Source organism: Peromyscus maniculatus, chromosome 7 (assembly GCF_049852395.1).
Source record: "Peromyscus maniculatus bairdii isolate BWxNUB_F1_BW_parent chromosome 7, HU_Pman_BW_mat_3.1, whole genome shotgun sequence".
Taxonomy (NCBI): Eukaryota; Metazoa; Chordata; class Mammalia; order Rodentia; family Cricetidae; genus Peromyscus; species Peromyscus maniculatus.
In genome coordinates this window covers 58,128,409-58,154,417 of record NC_134858.1, presented here as the reverse complement: position 1 = coordinate 58,154,417, position 26,009 = coordinate 58,128,409, and the positions used below count along the sequence as shown (strand labels likewise).

Sequence of the window (26,009 nt, the reverse complement as noted above, 5' to 3'; positions counted from 1 at the left end):
GTTCGAACCCAGGTCATCATCAGGCTTGCAGGCAGATGCCTTTATCAGCTAAGCCATCTGGCTGATGCATACACGTTATTAAATTTCTAATAAAATATATGTGACATCTGAGCACTTTCACTGTTAACTCCAGTAGAATGCTCTCTAAATTTTAAAAATTCCACCAAAATAAGCCCACCTTGTATGAGAATTGTCAGGGAAATGTCAATCAAGTAAAAAAAAAAAAAAAAAAAAAAAGGCATGTATTTTCCTTCTAGCAAGAAGATAAATAGAAATCTTAGCACATAATCTTAATATAAAATTTGATGGCTACCTTGTTCCCTTGATTAATTAATGTTGACCAAAAAAAATAAGTATAACTGAACTTCTAAGAGAGATAGTTCAACTATCAGGGCATATAATCATGAAAGACTCAATATAAGTATTTTTACTTTTCTAATGTAGCAACAATGATCTTTATATAAGTACCAATTCATCAATAAATGCCATGGGCCATGAGACATCCTATTATTTCAACGGGCAGAATGTTTTGTTTTAAGCTATTTGGGTACATTGAAACTCCTTCACTCTTTTTCAAGAGAAAGAAATTGCCAGCATAGAATACTTTACCAGCCTCGGCCTGCTTCTAGACTAGCTCTCAATTGCTCAATTATCTTTGGACTAACAGTAGTATAATTTGCCAAGAAATTATGTATACAGAGTCACAGCTTTCATGCTATTATAGATTATTACAATCAAATATTTCTCTAGTCTTCCCAAACACTGGGGACCCTACCTCCTCCCCTCACTGAAGACTCATGGGTGTCCATCACACACTCCTTCATTATTATTCTTTTCTTTTCTTGAGACAGAGTCTCAGTAGGGGAGGCTACCCTCAAAAAAACTCTGCATTTGACCTTTGACTTCTGCTCATCCTGCCTCCCCCTCCCGAGTGTGGAGCTCACAGACATGGGCCAGTGCACCAGGTTTCTGCAGTGCTGGGGATGGGACCCAGGGCTTCACACACGCCAGGCAAAAAGGTAAGAAGTGAGCCAATATTCTGCCTCTTGGAAATTCCATTTTGAAGTCAATCTTCAAAACAGAGGATAAATATTTAATTGTAAAGAACAAATACATTTCAATGCCCAACTGCTACTTTTGAGTGATTCACACCTGTGCCCTCCTACATGGCACATGGAAATGCCAACACTCCTGGTGGAGGCTGAAGATCAGAGCACAGAGCAGAGAGTCTGACCTCTTGGTTAAGAAACTGACACCACAAACTCTCTAGAGGACCCCAGAAACAGCAATAGGTATTTTTATTAAACCTGAAAAAGCAAGACCAACTTTGACCATGAAAACCTTACTCAGTGCTAACATACTTAGTAGATATACAGAGTTGTCTTCATTTTAGACAGACCCAAATGTTTTCTTTAAAAAAAAAAAAAAATTGTTGGTGGTGGTGGTGGGTTTTTTTGGTTTTGTTTTGGTTTTTGGTTTTGTTTGTTTGTTTTCTTTTTCTTTCTAGACAGGGTCTCACTATGTTCCAGGCTGGCTATTGACCAGGTTGGCCTTGAACTCCTAAAGATTCACCTGCAAGGCAAGCACCACTGGCCCCTTTAGTTAGGTTTTTAAGTTAAGTAACTAAAGTCTCACCTGAGCGTCGGAGGGGTACATCTGACCTTGTTTATGAGGCATGTCTTCTTTTCCTAAATGAAACCAATAAATGACATTTTAAATATTCGTGCCAAAGTTGGCTTAGTGTGGGCTAAAAATATGTATAATTTCTTGCCCTTTATTACGTAATAAAAACAAAAGCAGTACAATATAAAGCTATTCTTGTTCTTAAGCAGCCATCTTTCTTTCGTATGGTTTCTATTTGTAAAAGGAAAGTACCTACAGTGTGTGCACAGCGGTACTGAGGGTGGTTTTCTGAACGACACAAGACTTCCTGCCGAGATGGCTCAGTGGGCAGGAGCACTCGCTACTCTTCCAGAGGATGAGTTCAGTCCCCAACACCACATCAAGTGGCTCACAACCACCTCTAACTCCAGCTCCAGGGGATCTGATGCCCGTTTTTTTTTTGGCCTCTGTGGGCATACTTACCCACACAGAGACACATATTTTTAAAATAAAATAAATACTTTTAAAAAAGAAATTTGTAAGACTGTTAGGTTAAATAGGCTATAGGATTACTATAAAATGTATAATCAGTCAAATTTATAGGTTAACACTATTGTTAATCTTAGCTAGAGAAGCAAAAAGATAGGTTTTCTAGAGAAACTATCAAACTAGGGAACAAAAAGAGGAGATGAATTATGGGTAATCCCAAAATAGTAAATAAGTAATTGCTTATGAACATGTGAAATACTTATTTGCACTGAGATCAATTTCTCCCCATCGGAAAACTACATTTGTTTCTTTCCATTAAAATAATAATAATAAATCCCGAGTTGGAGAGATGGCTTAGTGATATAAAGAACTGGCTGCTTTTCCAGAGGATCCAGGTTCGATTCCCAGCACCCCATGGCTGCTCACAACTATCTGTAACTTCATCTGCAGGGACTCCAAGCTCCCTTCTGGTCTCCTGGGCACTGTATGCAGGGCCTCTGTGCCCACCACATTTCACTATAGAGGCCGAGTGCACATCCAAGCCAACCTCTCCATCTGCTGGGGTGTAACCTGGAGACAGGCTGCTGACACTGGGCAGTAGCAGCACCGTGTATGGGGGCGTACAGCCTACAGGCACAGCCATCCCTGTTTGCCCATGTGTTCATACTTACGGTTACTGGAGTAACTTCCGGGTACTGAGTGCTCACTCTGAAATGAGAAGTGTGAATTTCAATGTTTTAGGTGTACATGGTCCTGATTTGCCAAATGTTCTACTTTAGTTCTAAAGGATTCCATCCTTGAAAACACCTTTGGATTTGCCTTGCTCCTCTGGGGTGTTGCTCCACCTGAGTCTGGAAAGGACTGAGTGCTAGCCACAGTCAGGGTCAGCGGGAGCAAGCACTTTCACAAACAGAAGTGCAGTGCTTTGAACATAAGGAGAATGACACCTTGATGCCTCCCATTTGCTAGTGCTGCGCCTGGGAGGGAAGGAAGTGGTCACGGCCACAGCAAGGACTCACTTCCATTCCCACAGCTGGGACTGACTCCGGGGTACTGGAATCCCTTCTTTTCAGAGCTGTTGCGATGATGCAGACCACTGTTGTCGCCAAGTCACAAGGCTGCACCTGGCAGAATGCCATCGGTGAGGACAAGGCAGGGGGCTGCTTCAGGTACCCTGGGTTCAAACACACTTGGGTCGTCCCTTTTCCCAAGTGAGGATGTCTGGAGACTAGTGCGAGGGGAAACGTTATACTCCCAGGGTCGGGCAGTGTCAGCTCCAACAGTTCAAGGCCCACCTTGAGCTCAGGAGGCGGTAAACACAGCCCAGTATGGGACACCTAAGTGAGTGTCACCTCCAGCCCAGCATTTCACAATTACACTACCTCACCTCCATGTCGTACCCCAGATGCAGGGCGATGGACATGTGAGCGCAGGTAAGCTGTTCATGCTACACAGGATTTAGTACTGAAGCCTATAATCATCCACTACATGGACTTACGTGTGTATGGGGGAGGACACAATCCATACAGGAGTTTAAAAAACTTAACTTTGTTTTCTTTTTTTTTTTTTTTTTAAGATTTATTTATTTATTGTTTACAGTATTCTATTTGCATGTATCCCTGCATGCCAGAAGAGGGCACCAGATCTCATTACAGATGGTTGTGAGCCACCATGTGGTTGCTGGGAATTGAACTCAGGACCTCTGGAAGAACAGTCAGTGCTCTTAACCTCTAAGCCATATCTCCAGCCCTTAACTTGGTTTTCTTATCTCTTCTTAACTTCTAGGTTATGTATGATGTCCAGCAGTCGGTAAATGCCATGGAAATAGCTAGTGTATGGAATTGCATGTTATTTTTCCAGGTAAATGCCTCTGGAATACTAGTGTATGGAAAAATAACAAGATGAAACACACCTACACATGTTCAATAGAGAAATTTCCCCATTATTTTTTATTTACTGTCCTTTAATTTATGGATGCAGAGTTCAGGAACATGGATATGGAGAGTTACTGTAAACGATGAGTCCTGAATTAAATGACTAATTTCATAAGTACATGTACATAAGCCCTGAGATTTTCTTTTTGCTTAAAAAAAAAAATCTGCCTATATAAAAATTCATCACGATGAACATGCACTGACTGAGGAAAATGTCCCCACTGTCCTGATGGGAAAGTGACTAAACAGGACATATAGCATGGTTGCAGCCACTGAAGGAGGAAATAACACACAGATTATGAAAGGAAAGAGAAGACCGTGGCCAGGTGCTCCTTAACACTAAGAGTACACACCCACTTTTACCTTAACTACATTTTTTATTTAAAAATAATTGAATACAGCAGTTAGGAGCACTCATTGCTCTTCCAGAGGGTCCAGCTTTGGTTCCCAGCACCCACATGGCAGCTCACAACTGTGTGTGACTCCAGTCCCAGGAAATCCAACACTCTCTTCTGGCCTCTGTGGGCCCCTGGTATGTGGTGCACAGGCATGCAGGCAGGCAAAACACCCATACATAGAAAGTACAATTTTTATAAAAAGTACATACTGGTTTGAGATAAGAAAGTTAATTTCCTATAGTTTATCACAACCTTATTGAAAGTCGTAACTTGACAAATTTGTCTAAGGCTACAGAAAAAAACGTGATTTTCTAAGATATCCTGAATCTACCTCCTAGAACTGAAAAAATAAATGGCATCCAAACCTCAGGTGTCAGGCTCTGATGAACACACTAGCAGCCCTAGGTAGTGAGGGGCACAGCAGAGAAGCTGGAAGATGCCTGGTTCAAGGCCTGCTCTGTCATTTCCCATACATGAGCGAGCCCCTTACTGGGGAAATCTCTGTCCTATAACCCTCTAAGTACAGACAGAAATGAAGCCTCCCTGTGGGGATTACATGTGTGTCAATGCACACATGTTGCACAGAGCAGTGCCCATCTACAGCCAGGGCTTTGAAAACATACCTACTGCTTGATTTCACAGGCAACCTTACACTGTGAAGACAAACAGAAGGTGATATTGTCAGCTTAGTCTTAAGCTTATGAAGCTGTATTTCTAATAACTTTCCAAGGCGTTCACAAAATAAAACACTATTTTGTCCTAAATTTCAAAATTTACTGAAGTATCCCAGTATTACCTGTGCAGTTCAATGACCTTCCACATGTGCACATCTGTCTGATCACAACCCAGATCTAAATAGAGAAGATTGCAGCAGCCTGGGAGCATCTTCATGCTTGACTATACCGAGAGCACCCTACCCTTCCTGGGAGTGTGGGTGTCGCTGTTCACTTACACGGCACTTTCCTATTTTTATAGTCACACTGCTGTAAGTTCCCAGGTTAAAACAATACATAAGGTTTTGAAAAAGTACAAATAAACACTGAAGAAGGTTAGGGAAGAGAGTCTGCTAAAAGTCACCTCCACACTCTCCCCTAGCCTACAGAGTCCATGCACTTAGGGGAAGCTATCTCAGCTCTGCCAAGGTGGCCACAAACTCAGGGACATTAAGTAAAGAGTGGATTTATAATTCAAGTTCAATTCTGACACCAGGCCCCATTCCCACTACCCACTGTGGAAGAGGAGGAGGAAGAGGAGGAGGAGGAGGAGGAGGAGGAGGAGGAGGAGGAGGAGGAGGAGGAAGAGGAGGAGGAGAAAAGGAAATAATTTCATCTTTCTGTACCTCAAAGTATTTACACCTGTTCTTCAGAGCCTCGATGGTTCTTAAGCTTTCTTCATGTTGCTTTTCTTTAGCTGCCAAAAGGGACTTCAGTTTTTCTCTCTGAAATGGGAAGGAAAAATAGATTTATTGGCCCTACGTTTGAAACTGGGTAAACATTTACTTTGAAAATGTGAACTGGAATTATACTGGGGACTGGAAGGATTCTCCAATCTGGTAGATTTTAACTATTAGCAGAGCTTCTAATCTATAGAAATATACCAATAAAATATAGCTCTACAAGCAATGTTGTTAAAACATTTGAAATTTCATTGTTTTAAATCCATATATCCAGACATCTTCTTTATAATTAGAATTGATTGTTTCCTTAACAAGTTTCATGAAAACTACATTCAAAACAGTCTTCCAGCTGCACACAGCTTCTGTTTTCCCTTTAAAATTTTTACTTTGGTAATCAAGATGTTGCTGCAAAAGCATGCAGATGATGGAGCTGGAAAGATGGCTCAGCGGTTAAGAGCACTGGCTGCTCTTCCTAAGGTCCTGAGTTCAATTCCCAGCAACCATATGGTGGCTCACAACCATCTATAATGAGAATTGGTGCCCTCTTCTGGCCTGCATGCATATATGCAGACAGAATACCATACACATAATAAATAAATACATCTTAAAAAATGCAGATGAATTATGCTGTTCTATTAGCCAGACCCAAAGGCATATGTAAAGTCTATACTATATAAAGTCTATAAGTAAAATGTGCAAAGTCCTATGTATATAAAGTTCTATGTACATAAAGTCCATATTATGTAGAGGTCTATGTACAACATCTATATATAAAGTCTATACTATGTCAAGTTCTATACATTGTCTATACTATATAGAGCCCAGAAATAGAATGTTCGTGTCCACCCCGATCAGGACCTAAATCTTCACTTTAGTACCACCCTCCATTTACAAGGCATCTATAGGCTTTAAAATAAAACGTGGCACCCTACCTCACTTTCCAGATCATCAGCAACCATTACTTCCTACAGGTAAGAAGAAGAAATGCATCTTAGCTCTTGAAAGTTTTCCTTAAAGAGCATGAGCCTAGGAAATATCTTGAGAATGAGTGGTGTACATCTTTAAGATTGGGGACAATGATGATAGGTCTCTGGGCGCCATGTCTGCCCTGTGAGCTGTCGTTCATCCGACGCACTAATGGCAAGAACATTTTTGATTCTTGAGTCGAGGGTCTCCAGACTCACACGCTCTTCCTCCTCCACCAATCATCTCAGTCCTGTGGATTTCCGTCTCTCTTCTCTTTCTGGGACACCTATTAACTCAGAGGCTGCTGCTCCATCTGTTCTCCCGTCTCCAGCCTTCCACACTTGCCAAGTCCATACCTTCCCCGAGATTGTGGGACATTTCCAGTTTTACTTTTGGAATCAGAATGTTCCTTCTTTAAAACATCCTATTTTTAACTCATAGATAAAACACCCTCCTGTCTTATGGATAATACACACTAACAGTGGACAGTTTGGGGTTTCATTTTGGGATTTCCTTTCCCTGCACAATCCACTGCTTCCATGCTTCTTCAGTGTCTTCTTGGTACCCACATCCTGGGGCTGAGGCTCTTTTCGGATACCTGACACTGCTTTTCCCTCAAGTCAAGACTGAGTGGAGAACTGAGGAGCTGTATGCCTGAGTGTGACAGAGCGGCTCCAATGCAGGATGATGCAATCGGGCCTGCCAGCTAAGGGCGCCTCGGTTCAGTATCTAAAGTCCACTGCAAGAGCGGAGACCATTACCCCTGAAAGGACAACCACGGCCTACATCTTCCCCATGAACAGAAGCATCACTTGAGACTTCACCATGACAACTCATCCTGGAGAAGACATGCACTCAAAGAGAGACTCAGCTAAACCGGACTACAAGTATTTCCTCCTTCCTCCTAAAAGTAATGACTTACAGACATTTCTTGCATTTGAAATTTCTTACACATCCATTTGAAAAGGGATTTTATTTTTAATTATGTGCATTTTTGTGTGTTTGTGTGAGCACATGTGTACCTGAGTGCAGGTGCCTGTGGAGGTCAGAAGAGGATGTTAGATCCCCTGGAGCTAGAGTTACAGGTGGTTGTAGGCACTGGGTGTGGGTGCTGAGAACCGAACGCAGGCCCTCTGCCAGAGCAGCACATGCTCGACCTGCTAAGCCACCTCTCTGGTCTATACACCCCACTTTGTACACACCAGAGGATGCACCAACATGTCACTGCTTCTGTGATTCTGCTTGGAACAATGCCCCTGAACTACCTCCTCACCCCATCTGGCTTCCTTTCAAAACTCAATGAAGCGTGATCTCCCACAAGAAGGCCTCTCAGGGGCAGCAGCCCATGGTGCTCGGTCCTCTCATCCACATGCCCACTGTCAGCCTGCCAACTGTCCGATGCTACTTCATAGGTGTAACACTGAATGTCTGAAGTGGAGAGGTTGGCACCAATAAGATTGCGACTCCTAGCAAGGGCCACCACCCAATTTTCCCTCCTCAGGACCTTGACGTGAGAGACAGGCCACGGGCAAAGACTGACTGTGGGCGATGGTCACAGGTGCTAAAGGAGCTTTGGATTTCTTTTGTAATGCAGACTGTTTACCTCATTCAGCTGTAACTGTAAGCCATTGACTTTATCCAGGAGTATTCTTTGCTCTTGCTGAATTTTCCTCAACCTCTCTCTCAAATCTTCATTTTCAATCTCTAGGTCCTTTAATAATTAAAAAATAATAATAAATCAACATAACAGAGCATTGAAACAGGAAGACTTTGAAAGTACATTGCTATCAAATATGGATGTATAATGAGAAAACAGTTTTAAGTATAAATGATACAAATTTTTTTGTATGTGGGGGGCTGAAGAGATGGCTCAGCAGTTGAGTGTCTTCTGGTCATGGAGAGGACTTGAATTAGGTTTCCAGCATCCATGTTGAGTAGACACCATCTGCAACTCCAGATCCAGGGGACCTGAGATCTGGTCTCCATGGGCACCCACATTCACATGCACATGCACATGCATGCACACACTCACACACATACACACACACACACACACACACACACACACACACACATGCATACACATACAAAATAAATAAAATAAAAAACCAATCTTTCCTTTTTTCTAGTGTTCTGTGCATTTCGCTTCGTTGGCTGCTGGGTTGCAAGCCCAGGGCCCTGCACACGCCTGCCACGAGCCACATCCCTGGCTGCTCACCATATAACAGTTTTAACAACTTCCACATGACTGAGAAATCTAAAAACCAACACTAATATCACTGCTGTAATAGCTGGGGAGTACGAGGAAGCAAGAGCACACAACTGTCACTGTGGTAAATGAAAAACAGAAGCAACTCACGGAAGCCAAGCAGCAGCAGGAGGTGTACTGTCCAGCTTTCGCTGAAGAAGTCCCAACTTACAAGGACATCCCAGTTCTTTTCCTAAACTCATACTTCTATGGTGGCTCTAATAAAACATGATAATCTCCTCTATGAGGGCTCCATTCACATGTTTTAAGTTTTCAGTTTGTGTGTGTGTGTGTAAGGGCTTACATCCCCCCGCCAGAGTGCAGTCCCCCCAGAGGTCAGAAGAGGGCGCTGGATCCCCAAGAGCTCGAGGTACAGGAGGTTGTGAGCCACCTTTCATGGGTGCTGAGAACTGAACTCAGGTTACCTGTAAAAGCATTATGTGCTCTTAACCTCTAAGCTATCTCTTCACCCACTCCCAAAGCCCTTTTTTGGAGACAGGATCTCCCTCGGTAGCCCAGGCTGCCCTTGAACTCACGACAATCTTTGTGCCCCAGCTTCCCAAATGCTGGGAACACAGGCATACGTCACCATACCCAGCTACCGTCTACTTTCTCAATGCCACATGACAAAGTGAAGCCCGAACCAAATGGTCTCACTCTGTCATGCCGAAAGCAGCTGTTCAGTTTAGTTCAATCAAGGCAACTAATTAGGCTCTTTCTCCAACATAAGCCACGTACTAATTCCTCCTGATAACTCTATCCAACATGAAAGGTAGTTAGTTGAGTAGAACTGTTTTTCTTAACCAAAACAAATACTACTTTAAGTTCAGGCTTTATTTCCTGGACATTAGTGGCTCTCACTTTTATCACCATAATTTTCTAAAATGAACATAAATGTATGGTTTATATGACAATGGTATATTAAATCACACATGTTTGTTTTCAATGTTATAGGATTGAATTATATAACATTCATAAGAAAAGTCAACTCCTAAGGAAGGGCCGGTTGAGAAGCCGGCCACAGACCGCAGAGAACTTTCCTAATGCCCCCCCACCCACCTCACCCTTATCTTGTTTGTTCTCCTCTTCCCACCACAGGCAACATTCAAATCATTTTCCTTCTTGAATTACATGTATTTATCTTATTTGGGAAGAGAGAGAACACCACGGCACATGTGTGGGAGGTCACCTGCTGAAGGTGGGCTTTCTCCGTCCACTACTCAGGACCCAGGGATTGAACTCTGGCACCGCACTTGGCAGCAAGTTCCTGTGTGTGCTGAGTCCTCCGGTGCCCTGCGATGCTGTGTAAGGTAGGTAACCTATGCTTGCTCTTCCCTTCTTACCTGAAAGCTGGGATGCTCCCTCTGATTTGACTTCAGGTTTCCTTCATCTTGAGTGTGTGACAAATTCCGCTTTGGAAAAACATTAAGAAAACACAGGTTAGAATGTATGAAGTGACAGAAAAGTACACTTTCTCTTAAGGCAGCGATTCTCAACCTTCCTGATGCTACGAGCCTTTAATATAGTTAGTTCCTCATGTTGTGGTGACTCCAACCATAAAATTATTTTTGTTGATACTTCATAACAGTAAATTTGCTACTGTGTGAATTGTAAATATCTGATATGCAGTCCCTATGAAAGGGCTGTTCAACCCCCAGGTTAAGAACCATATCTTGACCGGTATTACACCTATTAGTAGCTTTCAGTTCTTCCAAAGTTACATTTCCCCATCCCCACCACAAGGTGGCAGTGTTTCCACTTAAAACTCACAAATGGAACATTTAGGCGATACAGACCCTAAGCAAATCAGAATTATAAACTTCTACTAAGGATGCATCTTAACTAAAGGCACAAACGTTTAAAATGGAAAATATGTAAGAGACACAGAACAAAAATGTCATTCTATAAATCTCCACCCACCACCCAAAGGAAGAAACCCATTTAAAAATGTCGGTGAAGAGAGGAAATCATGCTGACTGAGACAGTGTGGGCCTCTACTTTTCTGAGCATGGAACAAAACCTCCAGCAGCCAGTGAAGGGACAGGCAGACCACTGTGCAGCCGAGCTGCACAAAGAACTCCACACAACTACGCTGGGTGTGCGTCTGCTTTTGTGCACCTGCTGCTGCTGTGAAACTCTATTCCAGCCTAGAGATCTGCTCTAACAAAGACACAACGGAGAGGCTGACAAGGGGGCCAATGATCTCCCTTACTGTCCCCCACAGCCGTCTTTAAATAGGCACAATGGCTAAGCCAGGGAGCGACTTCTCTGTTCTTAGACTGTTGTCACTTTTTTTAAAGCTACTAGTTCAAGGTGTTTCTGCTTTGGTTTATTTTATACTACTGGTTTGAGTTTTGGTTAATCAGGTTTTAAACCATCATCTGACCATAGGTCTGGATGGAGAATGAGAAGGCAGGATTCCATTACAGAGGCACTGCAGCCATAATTTGGTCTGCACTGTTTTCCCAACTTCATTCATCAAATGCCACCTGACATCTCTCCATTCACTCCATTTGACCATCTCTTCCTCCTTCCCTTCTTACCTCACTCACATCGTCTACTCTCACCTTGCCAGGCTCACACACACTACTCAGGACCTTCCAGGCACCTCTGCCTCCCGGGGGTGGGGGTTGGGGATCTGCACACTGACTGGGGACTTCCATCCTGCCTTCTGCTGGACAGAAGTCCTCTGACAAGATACATCCAAAGTCCTGACCACACAAAAGCCGCCTTCATCTGGCTCCTGGCCTCTTCACACCTGTGCACACCGCCGCTGTCACACCGTCACCCTCCGCAGGGGCTTGGGACTTCCCCAAAGACCCTTCTCTCACAGCCCTGCCCTTTGCATCTTTATCCCTCCTGCAAGTTTTTCCTCACAGGTCTGCCCTGATGCTGTGTGTCCTCTCTGTTACTAACCAGAGCACTCCATGAGGGCAGGGACTCGGCACACCACACATTCCTCGGCACTCAGAAGGGCAACTGGCACCCTACATGCATTCAAGCGAGCCAGCCTGCCTTTGACCACTACATCTGGGCTCTCTGGCACTGGACACACGTCTCTCAGCAAGGAACAAATCCAATCCACAATTGATCTCTATAAATATATCCAATAAATCAAACATGGAGTTTGGAGCCATTTGTCTTATTGTTCCCAGCAAAATATTGACTCCTTGCATCCGCTTAGATGATTCCTCCATCACAGTTTCATTTCCATACTGATAATCAATAACACTTTATTTTAAATCGATGTGCATTTCAGAACTCCACTCTTTAGCTCATCTGGGGAGCAGGGAAGATGGAAAGCAGCTGCTCCAGACAGAAACATCTACAGACAAGACCCATGCATGAGTGCGCACTGAGAACGTTCTGATGGAGTGAACAGAAGCCCCGTGGCAGCTGCGGCATGGCCTTCAGATGGCGGGGAGGTAGAGGGATGATGTGATGAGCATGGAAGACACTAGCAAAGTACCTGGTTCCTTCCTCCTCGGGGTGTGGGAGTGGCCAGACTCCCCCAGGAGAGCAAAGTGGGGGGCCTGGAAGGGAGCAGCCAGCAGAAGAGGGGAACTGCCAGCACTAGCTTTGGAGCCAGGTGTCGTGAACCAAACCCCACTCTAACTTGGAGAGATGAGAAGACCAGGTTAAGGCTTTCACTCAAACTGGGACACCAAGAGGGGGTTGGGGTCACGGGAGATTTGTTAAAATTTGTTATCATGCTTTTTTTTTTTTTTTCAATTAGCCAAGCCCTCAATTGAATGCATACAGAAAAGACACTAAAAAGAAATAAAACCTTTAACTGGTATTGAAAGCACAGCATATACCCAGTTTTGAACAGTTTCAGCCGGGTAGGTTAGTACATGCCTGCTATCCCAGCCTTCAGGGGAGGCTGAAACAGGAAAACAGCATGACCAAGGACGGCCTGGGCTACACAGTAGGACACTTGTCTCCAAACACGAAAACAAGTCCACTCTTTCCTTCATTTCTTATTTCACTGGAAGAATCTTCTATAAAAGTATAATCGGCTCTGTTGTTAAGGCTAAAATCCCTTGAAAATTCTCAATAAGGATGTTCAAGGCCCCATTTAGGACACGACATCCTACTGGAAACCTTCACTGTGGTTAATGTCCCCTGTCTCAAGCTGAGTGACACAGTATTTACATAGGACCTCATGCTCTGAGACCTATTCCCCGGGCATTGACTACCTGAGGCAAACAACATGTGGTTAAACTCAAAACCATGGAACCACTACCCAGTTGTAAGAAAGACATTAGTTAAAGGGTACAATAAGATTGTTTTTAAAATAAAAATAAAGGCACACCTGTTGCAAAGATGGTCCTTTCCTCCAAAGTTCTCTCCCTAAGAATTTAAAGAGAAAATCCATGAGACAGTGCATAACTCAGGCAAAAGGCATTCCCCAACTATACCATTGAGACAACATCCAATTTTCCTTTACAGCTTGCTACTTTTTAGTTTTCTCCCAAAACGTATGTTTAAAACAATAGTGAATTAACAAAGATTTTTTAAATGACGATATTCAGATAAATAGAAAGGTAATTATCAACACATGCAAAATTTTCAATAAACATGCATATCCTATAATTCAATAATTCAAATTGTAGGGAATGACCTTTTTAGGATTTTTTATTTTATATATATATATGAGTGTGTGGGGTGGGGCACCTGCATACAGTACCCACAGTGGCCATCAGATCCCCTGGAACTAGAGTCACAGGCAGTTGTGAGCCACCCAACCTGGGTGCCAGTAACTGAACTCAGGTCATACAGAAGAACAGCAAGTGCTCTTAACCACTGAGCTAACCCTCCAGCCCTCCAGCAACTGATCTAGGTGATTATAAAATATGTAAAAATATTTACATACACATCAGTAAAAAACTAAATAACTTAAGCACCACCCATCAAAAGCTGCTTTGTTACGTTAAATTTAAATAAATGGAATTCTGTGCATCAATAAAAATTATACTACAAAAATATTTAAGCAGAAACAGTCTTCCAAATGCATTACATGAGAAAGCATGCCCAGAAAGGGTCCAGTTCAGAACTAAGGTGGCCTACATGTCACTTTACAGCTGGTAGCCCATAACTGCTGTAACTCCAGCTCCAGGGGATCTGACACCCTCCTCTGGCCTCCGTGGGCAACTGCACTAGTGTACGACCTCCTCCGCCTCCTATATATATATATATATATATATACACATAATTTTAAAGAAATTAAAACAAAACAACCCTAGAATCTCAATGGGGCCATCCTGGTCTACATAAGTTCCACAGTGGCCAAGACTGTATCTCAAAGAAAGAAATAAAAACCTTGGTAAGCATAAACATTGGTCACCCCACTCCTCCTTTTTAAAACATTAGCATGGGCAGTTTTCATGTGTCCATTACAATATAAATAGGATATTCCCGCTGCCGCTTCTTCCTCAGTTCATCCACAGTGATCGGGGGAAGCTGAGGAATCAGACAATAGTGTGGCTCCCAGCACCACACGGCAGCTCACAACTGCTCGGGCTCTGGGGATCTTACGCCCTCCTCTGGTCTCCACAGATACCTACACTCACATGCACAAACCAGTACCCAGACACACATAATTCAAAATAAAACTTGCAAACGTTTTAAAAATGAAGTCCCTTAAAAGAAACCTGCTGGCACCTTTGTTGGTGTTTTCTGACGCTGTCTTCAGCAGGTTCAGAATGTCCAGATTGTCACCAATTCTCGCATAGTAAGAACTGTCATGGCCAAGGGCATCCAGCAATGTCACATCAGCACCATTTTTAACCAGGACTTCTACAGCATCTCTGCAACCATATTCACAACCCAGCATGAGAGCCGTCCTGAAAGCAGATTGAAAAATCAAGACCTTGTGGAGATCCCATAGAATATTCCAGAAGTACCCTGCTAGGAAAAAGGGCAGTTCCAACCTCAAGAAGTTATATTTCATATGGATTCAGACATTACTTTCTAGTCTTGTATTTTTACTCATTACATTTCTAAAATAAACAAAAATCCTGTTGCTTTGTGTTTAGTAGCAGAGAGAAAAATCTCACCTCTTTCTGCTGCTGTAAGGTCAGCCTCGAACTCACTGTGCAGTGAAGAATGATCCTGAACTGAGCCTGCTGCCTCCACCCCAGGGCTGGGCTTACACGCATGTACACCACACCTGCCCTCCCATCATCTTATACGCTTTACATCAACCACTAAATTAACCTAGTTTAGTCCACTTCTTCAATGTCCTATAAGTAATCACTGCAAACATGTTCCCTAACTATAGTTGCCGCCCAATCTGCTCAAAACCCAACTGTTCAAACGCTTCTGGTGAACTGACCCATGTCACACGAACTTTCCCTACAAATCCCTCCCCTAGTGGAGGGAAGCAGATTCTGCTCTAATGCCCTGTTTAAGGGAGCCCAGCTGGACATAGCCCAGCATGCACAAAACCCCGAGTTTGATCCCCAGTACCAGTAGGCAGAGCTGTACATGCCATGCCTGTGATCCCAGCACCCAGGAGATAGGACCTGAGGATCAAAAGACCAAGGTCATCCTTAGTTTCATGGCAAGTGTGAGGCTAGCCTGGGATACATGAGACCCAGTCTTAAGCAAGTAAGAAAGCAAACAAAACAAAGGTGCTAGGAGAAAGACCCTCGCTACCTCACATGCAGGCCTTACAGAAGCACACCCTCACTAATCATGGACCTCTTTATCCTCAGTATCTACTATCACCACAAGAGCATCACAGACTGTGTCCACAAAGTATAGTCATGTGGCTAGGCGGTGGTGGTGCACACCTTTAATCCCAGCACTTGGGAAGCAGAGGCAGGCAGATCTCTGTGAGTTCAAGGCCAGCCTGGTCTACAGGACAGCCAAAGCCACACAGAGGAACCCTGTCTCAAAGAACCAAAAAAAACAGTCATATGGCAATACAACTAAGTTCTCAGGGAGAGTCAGCGGGCTCCTAAAAACCATCCTGTCAAATCTACGCTTACCACTGAGGAACAGACGTTTAATGAAGTTCTGACTGATCCTACACCTAATAAAATGACTCATCCTCTAGCTAATAAAATGACTTATCCTATATCTACTAAAGCAACTGATCCTACACCTCATGAAAGGACTAATCCTAGACCCCCTAAATGACTGGTCCTATATCCACTAACATGACTGACCCCATATCCAATCAAGTGACTTCTCTCTCCAGCAATGACTTACCCATCTCCACTGGCTAACCTGTCCTCTATCTGACTCCTGCTTCCACTGTGAGGATTGGGTATCCTTGTCTTGTTTCTCTACACATACCCTCTTCTGTAGCCATGCCCCTACATGGTTGCTGTCATAAATGTCTATACATAAGAGATAAATAGTTTTCTTAGACTAAAAAAAGGCTAGATTAAAAAAAAGCTAAAGATAAAACAAGAGGAAAGCTTAATAGTGTCAAAAACTGTATTTCTAAAACCATCCACTATCAAGCTTATACAAATACGCAGCACCTCACCTCACTTAGGGGTGGATTTCCAATAAAAGCAAAGTGCTTTGAGAGATATAAGATGGATAAAAATATCAAGCATTATAATGGGGTCAGTGTGGTTGCCCTTCTTAAATCCTAAATTTAACTTTAAAACCAAATCTCCTTAGTCATTCTTGGAATCAGAATGTAATATCTGCAGAAATGCTACTTTCTCAATCACACTGGTGACTTACTTAAGAATGGCCTTCTCTGAAATATGTGAAAATAAAGAGGACTAGCCGATGGGAGGGCAGGGAGCCATGGCAGAGTGTGATCAATATACAACATATGCTTGTATAAAGAGCCCTTGTGTAACACAGGAATTCCATGTGCAAGGAACATCTACCATGAGAATTTTAGGAAATACTTAAAAAAGAAATATCTAAATAATAAAAATTCAAGGTAAAAACTCTGACACCTAAATACTATTTAAGATGCATGTTTAGAATAAAATTAAGTAAAAGGGTGTTTGTTAGTAATTACAAAAGCTCAGAAATTTTGGTTATAAAATATTATAATAAATAAACTAATTGGAGGAATATTTTCCAGTTCTTTGTCCACAGAGACTTAGTGACCAAAATCATCATAATTCTAGTGTAAGCAAGCACTGTGACATAACAGATCAAGAAATGAGACAATTACGGATAGAGATTACTAGCCCATGTCAACTGTTAAATACAGAAGTATCAATGAAGGGACCTTGTCCTGGTCAGCTTTGATTGACAACTGAGCCAGCCTAGAGTAATTTGAGCAGAGAAGCCTCAGTTGAGGAATTACCTAGACCAGACTGGCCTCCTGGCATATCTGTGGGGGATTTTCTTGATTATTAATTAATGTAGGGAGGCCCAGTCCACTGCGGGCAGCACCATCCCTAGGCAGGTAGTTTGGCCTGAGTATAAAAACTAACTGAGCATATGCCTGAGAGTCAGCTAGCCAGCCCCGTCCCCCCATGGTCTCTGCTTCAAGTCCTGCTTGTGTTCCTGGCTTGGATTCCTCGGCGACCAATCTATAATCTATATAATCTGTCCTGTCAACTAAAATGAAGCCATTCCTCCCTCCCCGGAGCTGCTTTTTCGTCAGAGTGCTCCATCACAGCAACAGAAAGGAAGCCAGAACAAGTATTTAAAGGCACAAAGCGAACTCGGACCTGGGGGCAACACCGCTAAGCCTGCTCCAGAGAAACCCCGAGGAGACCCCACGGTGGCTGGTGTCAAATCCAGGGTACCCAAGAACTGCTTTATCTCAAGATAATCTCTCATGGAAAGAAACAGACTGCAGATATTGTTTTAAATCGTCTTTATTTGTACCTATCACCTGAAGACCTTTAGGAAGCTTTAAATAGCCAGGGTAGGATTCTGCTTTTCCTAGTTATCTGACCCAAACATGGGCCCTAGTTGCTGCTTTTCCTCAGCTTTCATCCGAGGACAGAAAGGGGGGTGAGAAGACCAGGTTACAGCAACAGTGTCACAGACGCCCAGCTGCTACAAGGGACCACCATAAAAGAATTACCTGTTTTGCTTGTCTCTGGAATTGATATCTGCCCCTCTGTCTATCAGCAACTGACAAATCGTCGGCCTACACATCTGAGTCGCCAGGACAAGAGGTGTCCGCCCATCCTGACAACAAGAAAAACAAATGACGTTAAAGAGACGAGTCTTCCAGAACACGAGCATTACAACTCATGGGTTGAAATGCGAACAAACCGAAGGACTTACTATATCTTTGGCATTCACGGAGGCTCCATGGTCGCAAAGCAGCTGGATGCTAGAAGGACAGTCTGCCATCGCTTTGAGAAACAAAGGGACAATGACAAACAGTGACCATCTGCTGAGACGCGGTGCTTTCCTGGGTCCGAGGGAGGCAACCTAAACCCTTCACTTTTCAAGCTACCGAGCTCCCCACCATTCACTCTCGGCTTAGCATGGCAGACATCCATTTTCTATCTTAGAATGGACCAAAGAAGATCTCCGTATAATTGTTAAACTGTTTATTCACTTTGTAAAATATATCATTCTGTATACAAATAAGGGAGAGGAAAAGGTGATGACTAAGAAATTAAAATGTCTGGCCGGGCGATGGTGGCGCACGCCTTTAATCCCAGCACTCGGGAGGCAGAGGCAGGTGGATCTTTGTGAGTTCGAGGCCAGCCTGGGCTACAGAGCGAGATCCAGGAAGGGCACAAAGCTGCACAGAGAAACCCTGTCTCAAAAAACCAAAAAAAAAAAAAAAAAAAAAAGAAAAAAAGAAAAAAAAAGAAATTAAAATGTCATAAGAGTACCAAAAATGGAAAAAGAAACTGAAATTAAGCTATTAAAAAAAAAAAAAAGGAAGGGAATAGAGAGCTGGTTCAGTGTTTAAGATCTCTTGCTGCTGTTCTTGGGGGGGATGACACCTCTTCTGGCCTCCATGGGCACCCACACACATGTGGCATTCACTTACACACACACACAAGCACACACATACATACAAATAAACACATAAATGTCCAATAAATCTTTTTTTAAAGCTGAAGGAAACTAAGAGTTTAATACAGATCTCCTTAACCTACACAAAAATTCCCTATACATGAGAAAGACAGAGGCAAGGTCTTCTCTCCTTGGCCTTCTTGGAGACTACAGCGTTTTAAAGCCTAGACAAGACAAGTCAGGTGATCTTGTGTTTTCAAAATGATTTAACTTACTCTAACTTTAATGTCACTAAAACAACAATGCACACACCTTAGACACTGAGCACAACTCTTAAAACATGAGGTTTCTAGTAAATACCTTTTCAAAATATAGTACATGACACAGATATGAAACCTAGTGCCAACACCCCCAAGTAAAAAACAGCTCCCCAATCAGTTCAGAGATCAATCGGCCAGATAGTCTATAACACTCTGCACAGGTGTGGGCTTCCCACTGCAAATAAGATGATGTACACAAAGAAAGGCCTTTCCCACTTCTCCTAAAATCAATCAGTGTCTCTCTCTCTCTCTCTCTCTCTCTCTCTCTCTCTCTCTCTCTCTCTCTCTCTCTCTCTCTCTCTCTCTCTCTCACAAACAGTGCTCAGCACTCCTGGCCAACAGGAATCTGTATTATTCCTTCTCACAACTTTCCTATCCACCAAAATGACCAACCTGTAAATACTGGCTGAATGAATACTTTTCTTCATGGTTTCTTTCTTTTTTTTTTTTTTACTTTACTTTTAATTGAATGTGCATATGTGTGGAGATGGGGGAATTAGTGCACAAGCATGCAGTCCCTTCAGAGGCCGGAAGAAGACATCAGATTCCCTGGAAACTGTTGTTACTGGTCAGCTGTGAGCCACCCACTGCTGTGGGATGGTCTATATGTCAAATTGCTCTGATTGGTCAATAAATAAAACACTGGTTGGCCAGTGGCCAGGCAGGAAGTAGGTGGGACAAGGAGAGAGGAGAATTCTGGGAGGCAGAAGGCTGAGGCAGGGAGACACTGCAGCCGCCGCCATGACCAGCAGCATGTGAAGATACCGGTAAGCCACCAGCCACGTGGCAAGGTATAGATTTATGGAAATGGTTAATTTAAGATAAAAGGACAGTTAGCAAGAAGCCTGCCACGGCCATACAGTTTGTAAGCAATATAAGTCTCTGTGTTTACTTGGTTGGGTCTGAGCGGCTGTGGGACTGGCGGGTGACAAAGATTTGTCCTGACTGTGGGCAAGGCAGGAAAACTCTAGCTACAAATGGTGCCCAACGTGGGGCAAGAGTTTCCACCTAAAACCTGAGTAAAAAGATTCTAAAACGGAGCTACAACAGTTCCTAGCTGTCTCTTTCAAGCTAGTGGTAGCTTGCGTGTTTGAGCTACTATGGTGGGTTCCTGGCGTACGCACTCGACCTGCCGTATGGCGGGAATGAGGCCTCTGCAAGTGGCACATTAAGCTGCATGGTGGATTTAGCCTTTGCTAGTACAAAAAAAGAGGTTTCTGGGCTACACGCTGCTTGGATAAAAGCATAGACCCACGATGGCTCCCAGAGCTGGCGGAAAACGTACCACCGCCATGTTGGGACGCTGAAGTGGGCGGAGCCAGCAGCCACAGCGCCGTTTCAGGCTTAAAAGGCTGCAGTTTAAAGCAATAGGCTCAAGGTAATATAAAAAATAAGCCACATACAGATGGCTACCACACAGAGAATCTGGATTATGTTCTTTTTGATATTCGTAACTGAAGAAAAACATTTGATTGCAAAAGCCCTTGAGTTATGCCAAAATGTATATTTTAAAGGTACCTTGACTTCAAAATTTGGATGTAAGGATATGTTACTTTGGAAAGGAGGCTCTGCTTTTGTTTCCACAGAAAGCCAGAGGCTATGGATTTGTTCCAGATTAAGATACATCAGGTTTGACCAGCCAAGACCACCTGAAAGGTCTCCGATGACACCATGGCCCAGATGATCCAACATCCAGAATTGTTTCAAGGCAACTGGCTCAGACGATACGGTCTCACAGACTACTCCATGATCCTAAAATTTTCTTTGTGTCCCCATAAGATACAGCGCCCCCCTCCAGCAGGAAGTAGTAAGAGAAGCTACGCCCAAATTCCCAAATATACCAAGCTGACTTTGGAGATGTGTAAAAGTTAAAACCTTCCTTTTAAAAAAAAGAAAGGGGAAGTGCTGTGGGATGGTCTATATGTCAAATTGCTCTGATTGGTCAATAAATAAAACACTGGTTGGCCAGTGGCCAGGCAGGAAGTAGGTGGGACAAGGAGAGAGGAGAATTCTGGGAGGCAGAAGGCTGAGGCAGGGAGACACTGCAGCCGCCGCCATGACCAGCAGCATGTGAAGACACCGGTAAGCCACCAGCCACGTGGCAAGGTATAGATTTATGGAAATGGTTAATTTAAGATAAAAGGACAGTTAGCAAGAAGCCTGCCACGGCCATACAGTTTGTAAGCAATATAAGTCTCTGTGTTTACTTGGTTGGGTCTGAGCGGCTGTGGGACTGGCGGGTGACAAAGATTTGTCCTGACTGTGGGCAAGGCAGGAAAACTCTAGCTACAACCCACCGTGGCTGTTGGGGTTGAACTCAGGTCCTCTGCATGAACAGCGGGCACTCTTAATTTCTGAGCCACCTCACCAGCCTCTGAGTGAGTCTTCTACAGCGACAATTTGTAAACTTCAGTTTGGTTTGGTTTGGTTTATCAAGACAGGGTTTCTCTGTGCAGCCCTGGCTGTCCTAGGACTCACTTTGTAGACAAGACTGGCCTCTAATTCTCAGAGATCCACCTGTCTCTGCCTCTGAATTGCTGGGATTAAAGGTGTGCGCCACCACTACCCAGCACATGAATTTCAATTTTAAGCATACAAATTCTCTAGTACTTTTTCTCCACAAATTATCCAAATGAATTAATGGTAAACTCTTTAAATTACTTTCAAGGATCCCAGGTTTTCAGAAACCTTGTGTCTGGGAGGGGTCTCTGCTCACCGGCATCGTGAAGGGCAGTTCTTCCCTGCAGGTCCACATGCTCAGTAGGACAGTTGTACTGTTGAAACAGAGTAACGTGATGATGGGGGAGGGCTTTGTTTGAAAATTCAAGATCCACACTTGAATGAACAGCTGTTATTTCATCTTAAAGTATTCTACTTATCAAAGAAAGTAAAGACGTTCAGACAATCTACTAAATATTTTGACATGCAACAAATAAAATAATACACATAACTGTGAACTGAACAGTGTTTCACTAAACAGGAAACATATGCCCATTACAATAGCATGGGGTATTGAAAAGATGGTATTGTTTGGGCTTTTTTCTTCCAGCAAGAGTTAACATGAACTACTGAATCAGGAGAACAAATCAGTTCTAATTGTCAACATGGGGCTGTACATTTTGGCCAAAACCTGCATTCAGCCAAGTGGCTATCACAATCCTGTGGTTGCCTGATAAAAACTCACAGCATCAGTATCATGTCATATAGTCATATAGTCTGTGTTTGGAGACACAGAAGCACACGAACTCCATGCTCCGCTCTATCTCAGGCCACACTCTAGACAACAGAAGACTCTGGTCTCCAGCTCACTATCAACAGGAAGGTCAAGTCTTTGTTGTTTATTTTTAATACACTGAGGTATGTGAGTCACTTCCCTCACATTCTTGCTCCTTATTGTCCACATTCCTTCATGAAGGATGGAAAAATTACCAGTTAAGTGAACAGTTAGCTGCCACTCTCTGATCTCAATCTAAAGACACCAAGCACAACACTCAGCTTTACAGTCTCACACTGAAGGAAGTATTTCCACCGTGTCTACCTGTAGAAGTTTCTGCAGGCACAGCGCATGTCCGTACTTAGCCGCCAGGTGAAGAGCATTCCTCCCTAAAAAGCAAATAGTTCAAGTCCATGTGAAGGATTATTTTCTTCCAACAGGAATTTTCACAGAAATATAACATTTTTCTGCCCAATTGGTTGACAGGATATTTAATTTGTAAGCAGGCTTTCAGTTCCTAAGATGATTGGCATTTTAGTAATGCATAATGTAGTACATGCATACAAAAACTCTGAAGGCAGGAAGAAAAATGAATCCCGCACATTCCCAAAGGGTAGGGAGTCCGTCCTCCAGCACTGAGGGCAGTGAACGAGACACAGCAGTACACAGTAGCACAGGAAAGGTGTGTGTGTGTGTGTACATAGATATATACATATATATGGAGAGAGAGACTGAAGATGTCTCAGTGGTTAAGAGCTTGGCTGCTCTTGCAGAGGACCTGGGTTCAGTTCACAGCACCCACGCGGTGACTCCAATCATCTATAACTCCAGTCCCAGGGGAATCTGATGCCCCTTTCTGGCCGCCACAGGTATTGCATGCACATGGTGCACAGTCACACATGCAGGCAAAACACCAATCCACATAAAATAAAAAACACAAATCCACATAAATAAATATTTTTAAAAGCAAGTAAGAGGTTATAGAAAGGAAAAGAAATGCTTAGACTTCACCTAACATTTCTGGCTGGCTAGTATGGACTTGGAAAATGGAGGATGTTAAGAAGCTGATTCCCTAAGATGGTTTGCTCTCATTTGTCAGCTTCAGCGAAACCTCGGTGCTGCTTATGAGACCATGTCTCTAAAGACCAGACCACTAGTTCAACTACAATGAGTTTAAATGTATATTAAAATGTTTGAAGATTAAAAATGGTATTACATATATTCATATTTGTATTTAGTTGAGGAGAGGAGTGCATATGCCATGTTGAGAGTGTGGAAGTAAGAAGACGACTCGGAGGAGTTGGTCGTCTCTTTCTGGGGGACTTGGGACTCTGAGTCAGGACAGTGGGCTTGGAACTAGTGCTTTACCATCTCACGGGCCCCAAAGTGTGCCTCGTAAAGGACATGCTCAAGAGGCTGGGGGAGGGGGGGGGTCGGCTTCAGTGTGAAAGACTGAGTTCCAAAGAGGATGACCCTGCAAAGAACATTGGGTTCTCCCCGCCCCCCCCCCTGCCTCATTCTATGTGGGTGGAGGTATCCATGGGTCACAGCAAGTGTGCTTCACCATGTGGGGCCAGGTGGGGATCAAACTCAGGCCATCAAGCTCAGTGGCAAGCACCTTCATCCACTGAGCCATCCTGTGGCCCCTCCTAACTGTATTCCCTTACACATATATCTCACTTAGATGGTGAAAGGCACAAGGTTCCTTAGGCTACGCCAATGTCCATTCTGTAATGCTCTTCAGATTCTTTTCCAATGTCACAAATATTTTAATGTGCAGTTTGCTTTTGCAAGCACATTTCTAGTTGGCTAGAAAAGAAATTACATTCTGACTATCCTGGACTGACAAATAACATAGGCTTTCAACCTGCACACAGTTTTCTGTGAGTTTAGGTAAGCCAGATGTTTCCCCAGGTCTGATCAGCGGGATTCTAAGACAAAGCACAGAGAGCTTTGGTCTGTAAGCAGGCCCTGACAGAGCAGAGCCAACTGCATCCACACATCCTTAGTCCGGCAGATGGGACGTTTTCACATTTCAGAACACAAGCTGCGGATGTCAGTGGGTAGAGGCCTTGCCACCCAGCCTGATGGCCTGAGTTCCATCCTCAGGATCCACACGGTAGAAGGAGAGAATCAACTCCTGCTTTTGACCTCTGACCTCTATATATGTGCTGGGGCATGTGAGTGCAAACTTACACACACTTGCCCACACAAACAATAAATAAAACTATAAAAGTGAGTCCTGGCAAACTAACAATGGATAGCCTAATTAATCAAAATCTAATGCTCTCACTGAAGGAACACCAACAGCTGTGTTCAAATACTTGCACGTTTACCTTGAATGTGCACACTCAGTAGTGAGATTCAAAGAAGAGGCGAGTGAAAAAACAGATCTCAACTGTCTATAAACCCCACTTGTGAGGCACCAGGCGAACCCAGGACAGGCTCCCTATGAACACTGTCTCTTGCAGGGCCAGGGGCAAGTGACTGACAGCTCAGTGACTCCCACCACTGCTGGCTGAGGTGAGGGCAAGATGAATTAACATGGGTGACAGTGTGTAAAGCACAGAGTGAATGCAGAGCACCCGCCCAGATGTTAGAGAAACATCAGCTGCCACTGTTACTATCTCCACTGGGGGTTGCTGCTGCTTTGAGGTTGCGGTTTATCCAGCACGGAAGACACCCGACCGAACAACAAACAACCTCACCACATCGAGGGCACGGCCCAGGATATGAGTATAAGTGGAGCAGCCCCGGAAAGTCTCTGAAATCGAGCATCTTAGGACCAGCACTACATGACAGGTCTACTGCCTTCCATCCTAAAGCCTCTGTTCTTGACCTCTCCCACGGCGACACTCACAAGTAAACGTTCCTCGGCTTAGAAACTCAGGGCTGGAGAGATGGCACCCATGGCGGAAAGCACTTGCTGCTCTTGCAGAGGACATGGGTTCAGTTCCCAGCACCCACATCAGGCAGCTCACAGCCAGCTCCAGGGGGAATCTTACACCCACTTCTGGCCTCTGCAGGCACCGCACTCACATGGTGCACATACACACAGCCAGGTACACAATACAATATACACATAAAATAAATCTAAAAAATAAATAGTAAGTAAAGAAATAAACTAAAACAGAACCTTCAGGATTTCATTTTATAAGTTATAGTTAGGTCTGGTCTAGAATGTGAGGAGTGGCTGGGGGTATAACTACTGGTAGAGTGCGTGGCCAGCACATGAAAGGCCCTGGGTTCAATCTTCAGCAAGAAAGAAAAGTACGAGAGAAGGACAGAGGGAGGGAGGGAGGGAGGAAGGGTGGAGGGAGGGGAGGGGTGGATAACAGACACTGCTCGCAGCCTCTCCATGGAGGAAGCGTACCTGCACCATCACTGGTTGCAACGTCAATTCCATGTGTAAGGATGGCGTTCAGACACTCCAGGTTCCCTTTGGATGCCACGACATGGAAGCTAAATGGGAGAGAACACCTGTTACGCCACGGAAACTAACAAAGGTAATGTAAAAGTCCACG

General features: G+C 43.7%; 1 protein-coding gene across 4 annotated transcripts in view; it reads right to left on the bottom strand.

Annotated features, from left to right (window-relative positions):
- Uaca (uveal autoantigen with coiled-coil domains and ankyrin repeats) overlaps positions 1-26,009 on the bottom strand; it is a 93,269-nt gene that overhangs the window by 10,130 nt on the left and 57,130 nt on the right. For 2 of the 4 annotated variants that reach the window (XM_006971460.4, XM_006971461.4), the window contains exons 3-15: positions 25,859-25,947; positions 22,810-22,874; positions 21,988-22,045; positions 18,262-18,332; positions 18,056-18,162; positions 14,698-14,879; positions 13,349-13,386; positions 10,377-10,445; positions 8,389-8,496; positions 6,752-6,784; positions 5,763-5,861; positions 2,763-2,799; positions 1,636-1,688 (exon numbers count right to left, since the gene is read on the bottom strand). In XM_006971460.4, coding sequence (XP_006971522.1) covers positions 1,636-1,688; positions 2,763-2,799; positions 5,763-5,861; positions 6,752-6,784; positions 8,389-8,496; positions 10,377-10,445; positions 13,349-13,386; positions 14,698-14,879; positions 18,056-18,162; positions 18,262-18,332; positions 21,988-22,045; positions 22,810-22,874; positions 25,859-25,947 — 1,009 coding nt within the window. The remainder of the gene's footprint in view (positions 1-1,635; positions 1,689-2,762; positions 2,800-5,762; positions 5,862-6,751; positions 6,785-8,388; positions 8,497-10,376; positions 10,446-13,348; positions 13,387-14,697; positions 14,880-18,055; positions 18,163-18,261; positions 18,333-21,987; positions 22,046-22,809; positions 22,875-25,858; positions 25,948-26,009) is intronic. The other 2 variants (XM_016003634.3, XM_076576414.1) reach the window with 1 other exon arrangement.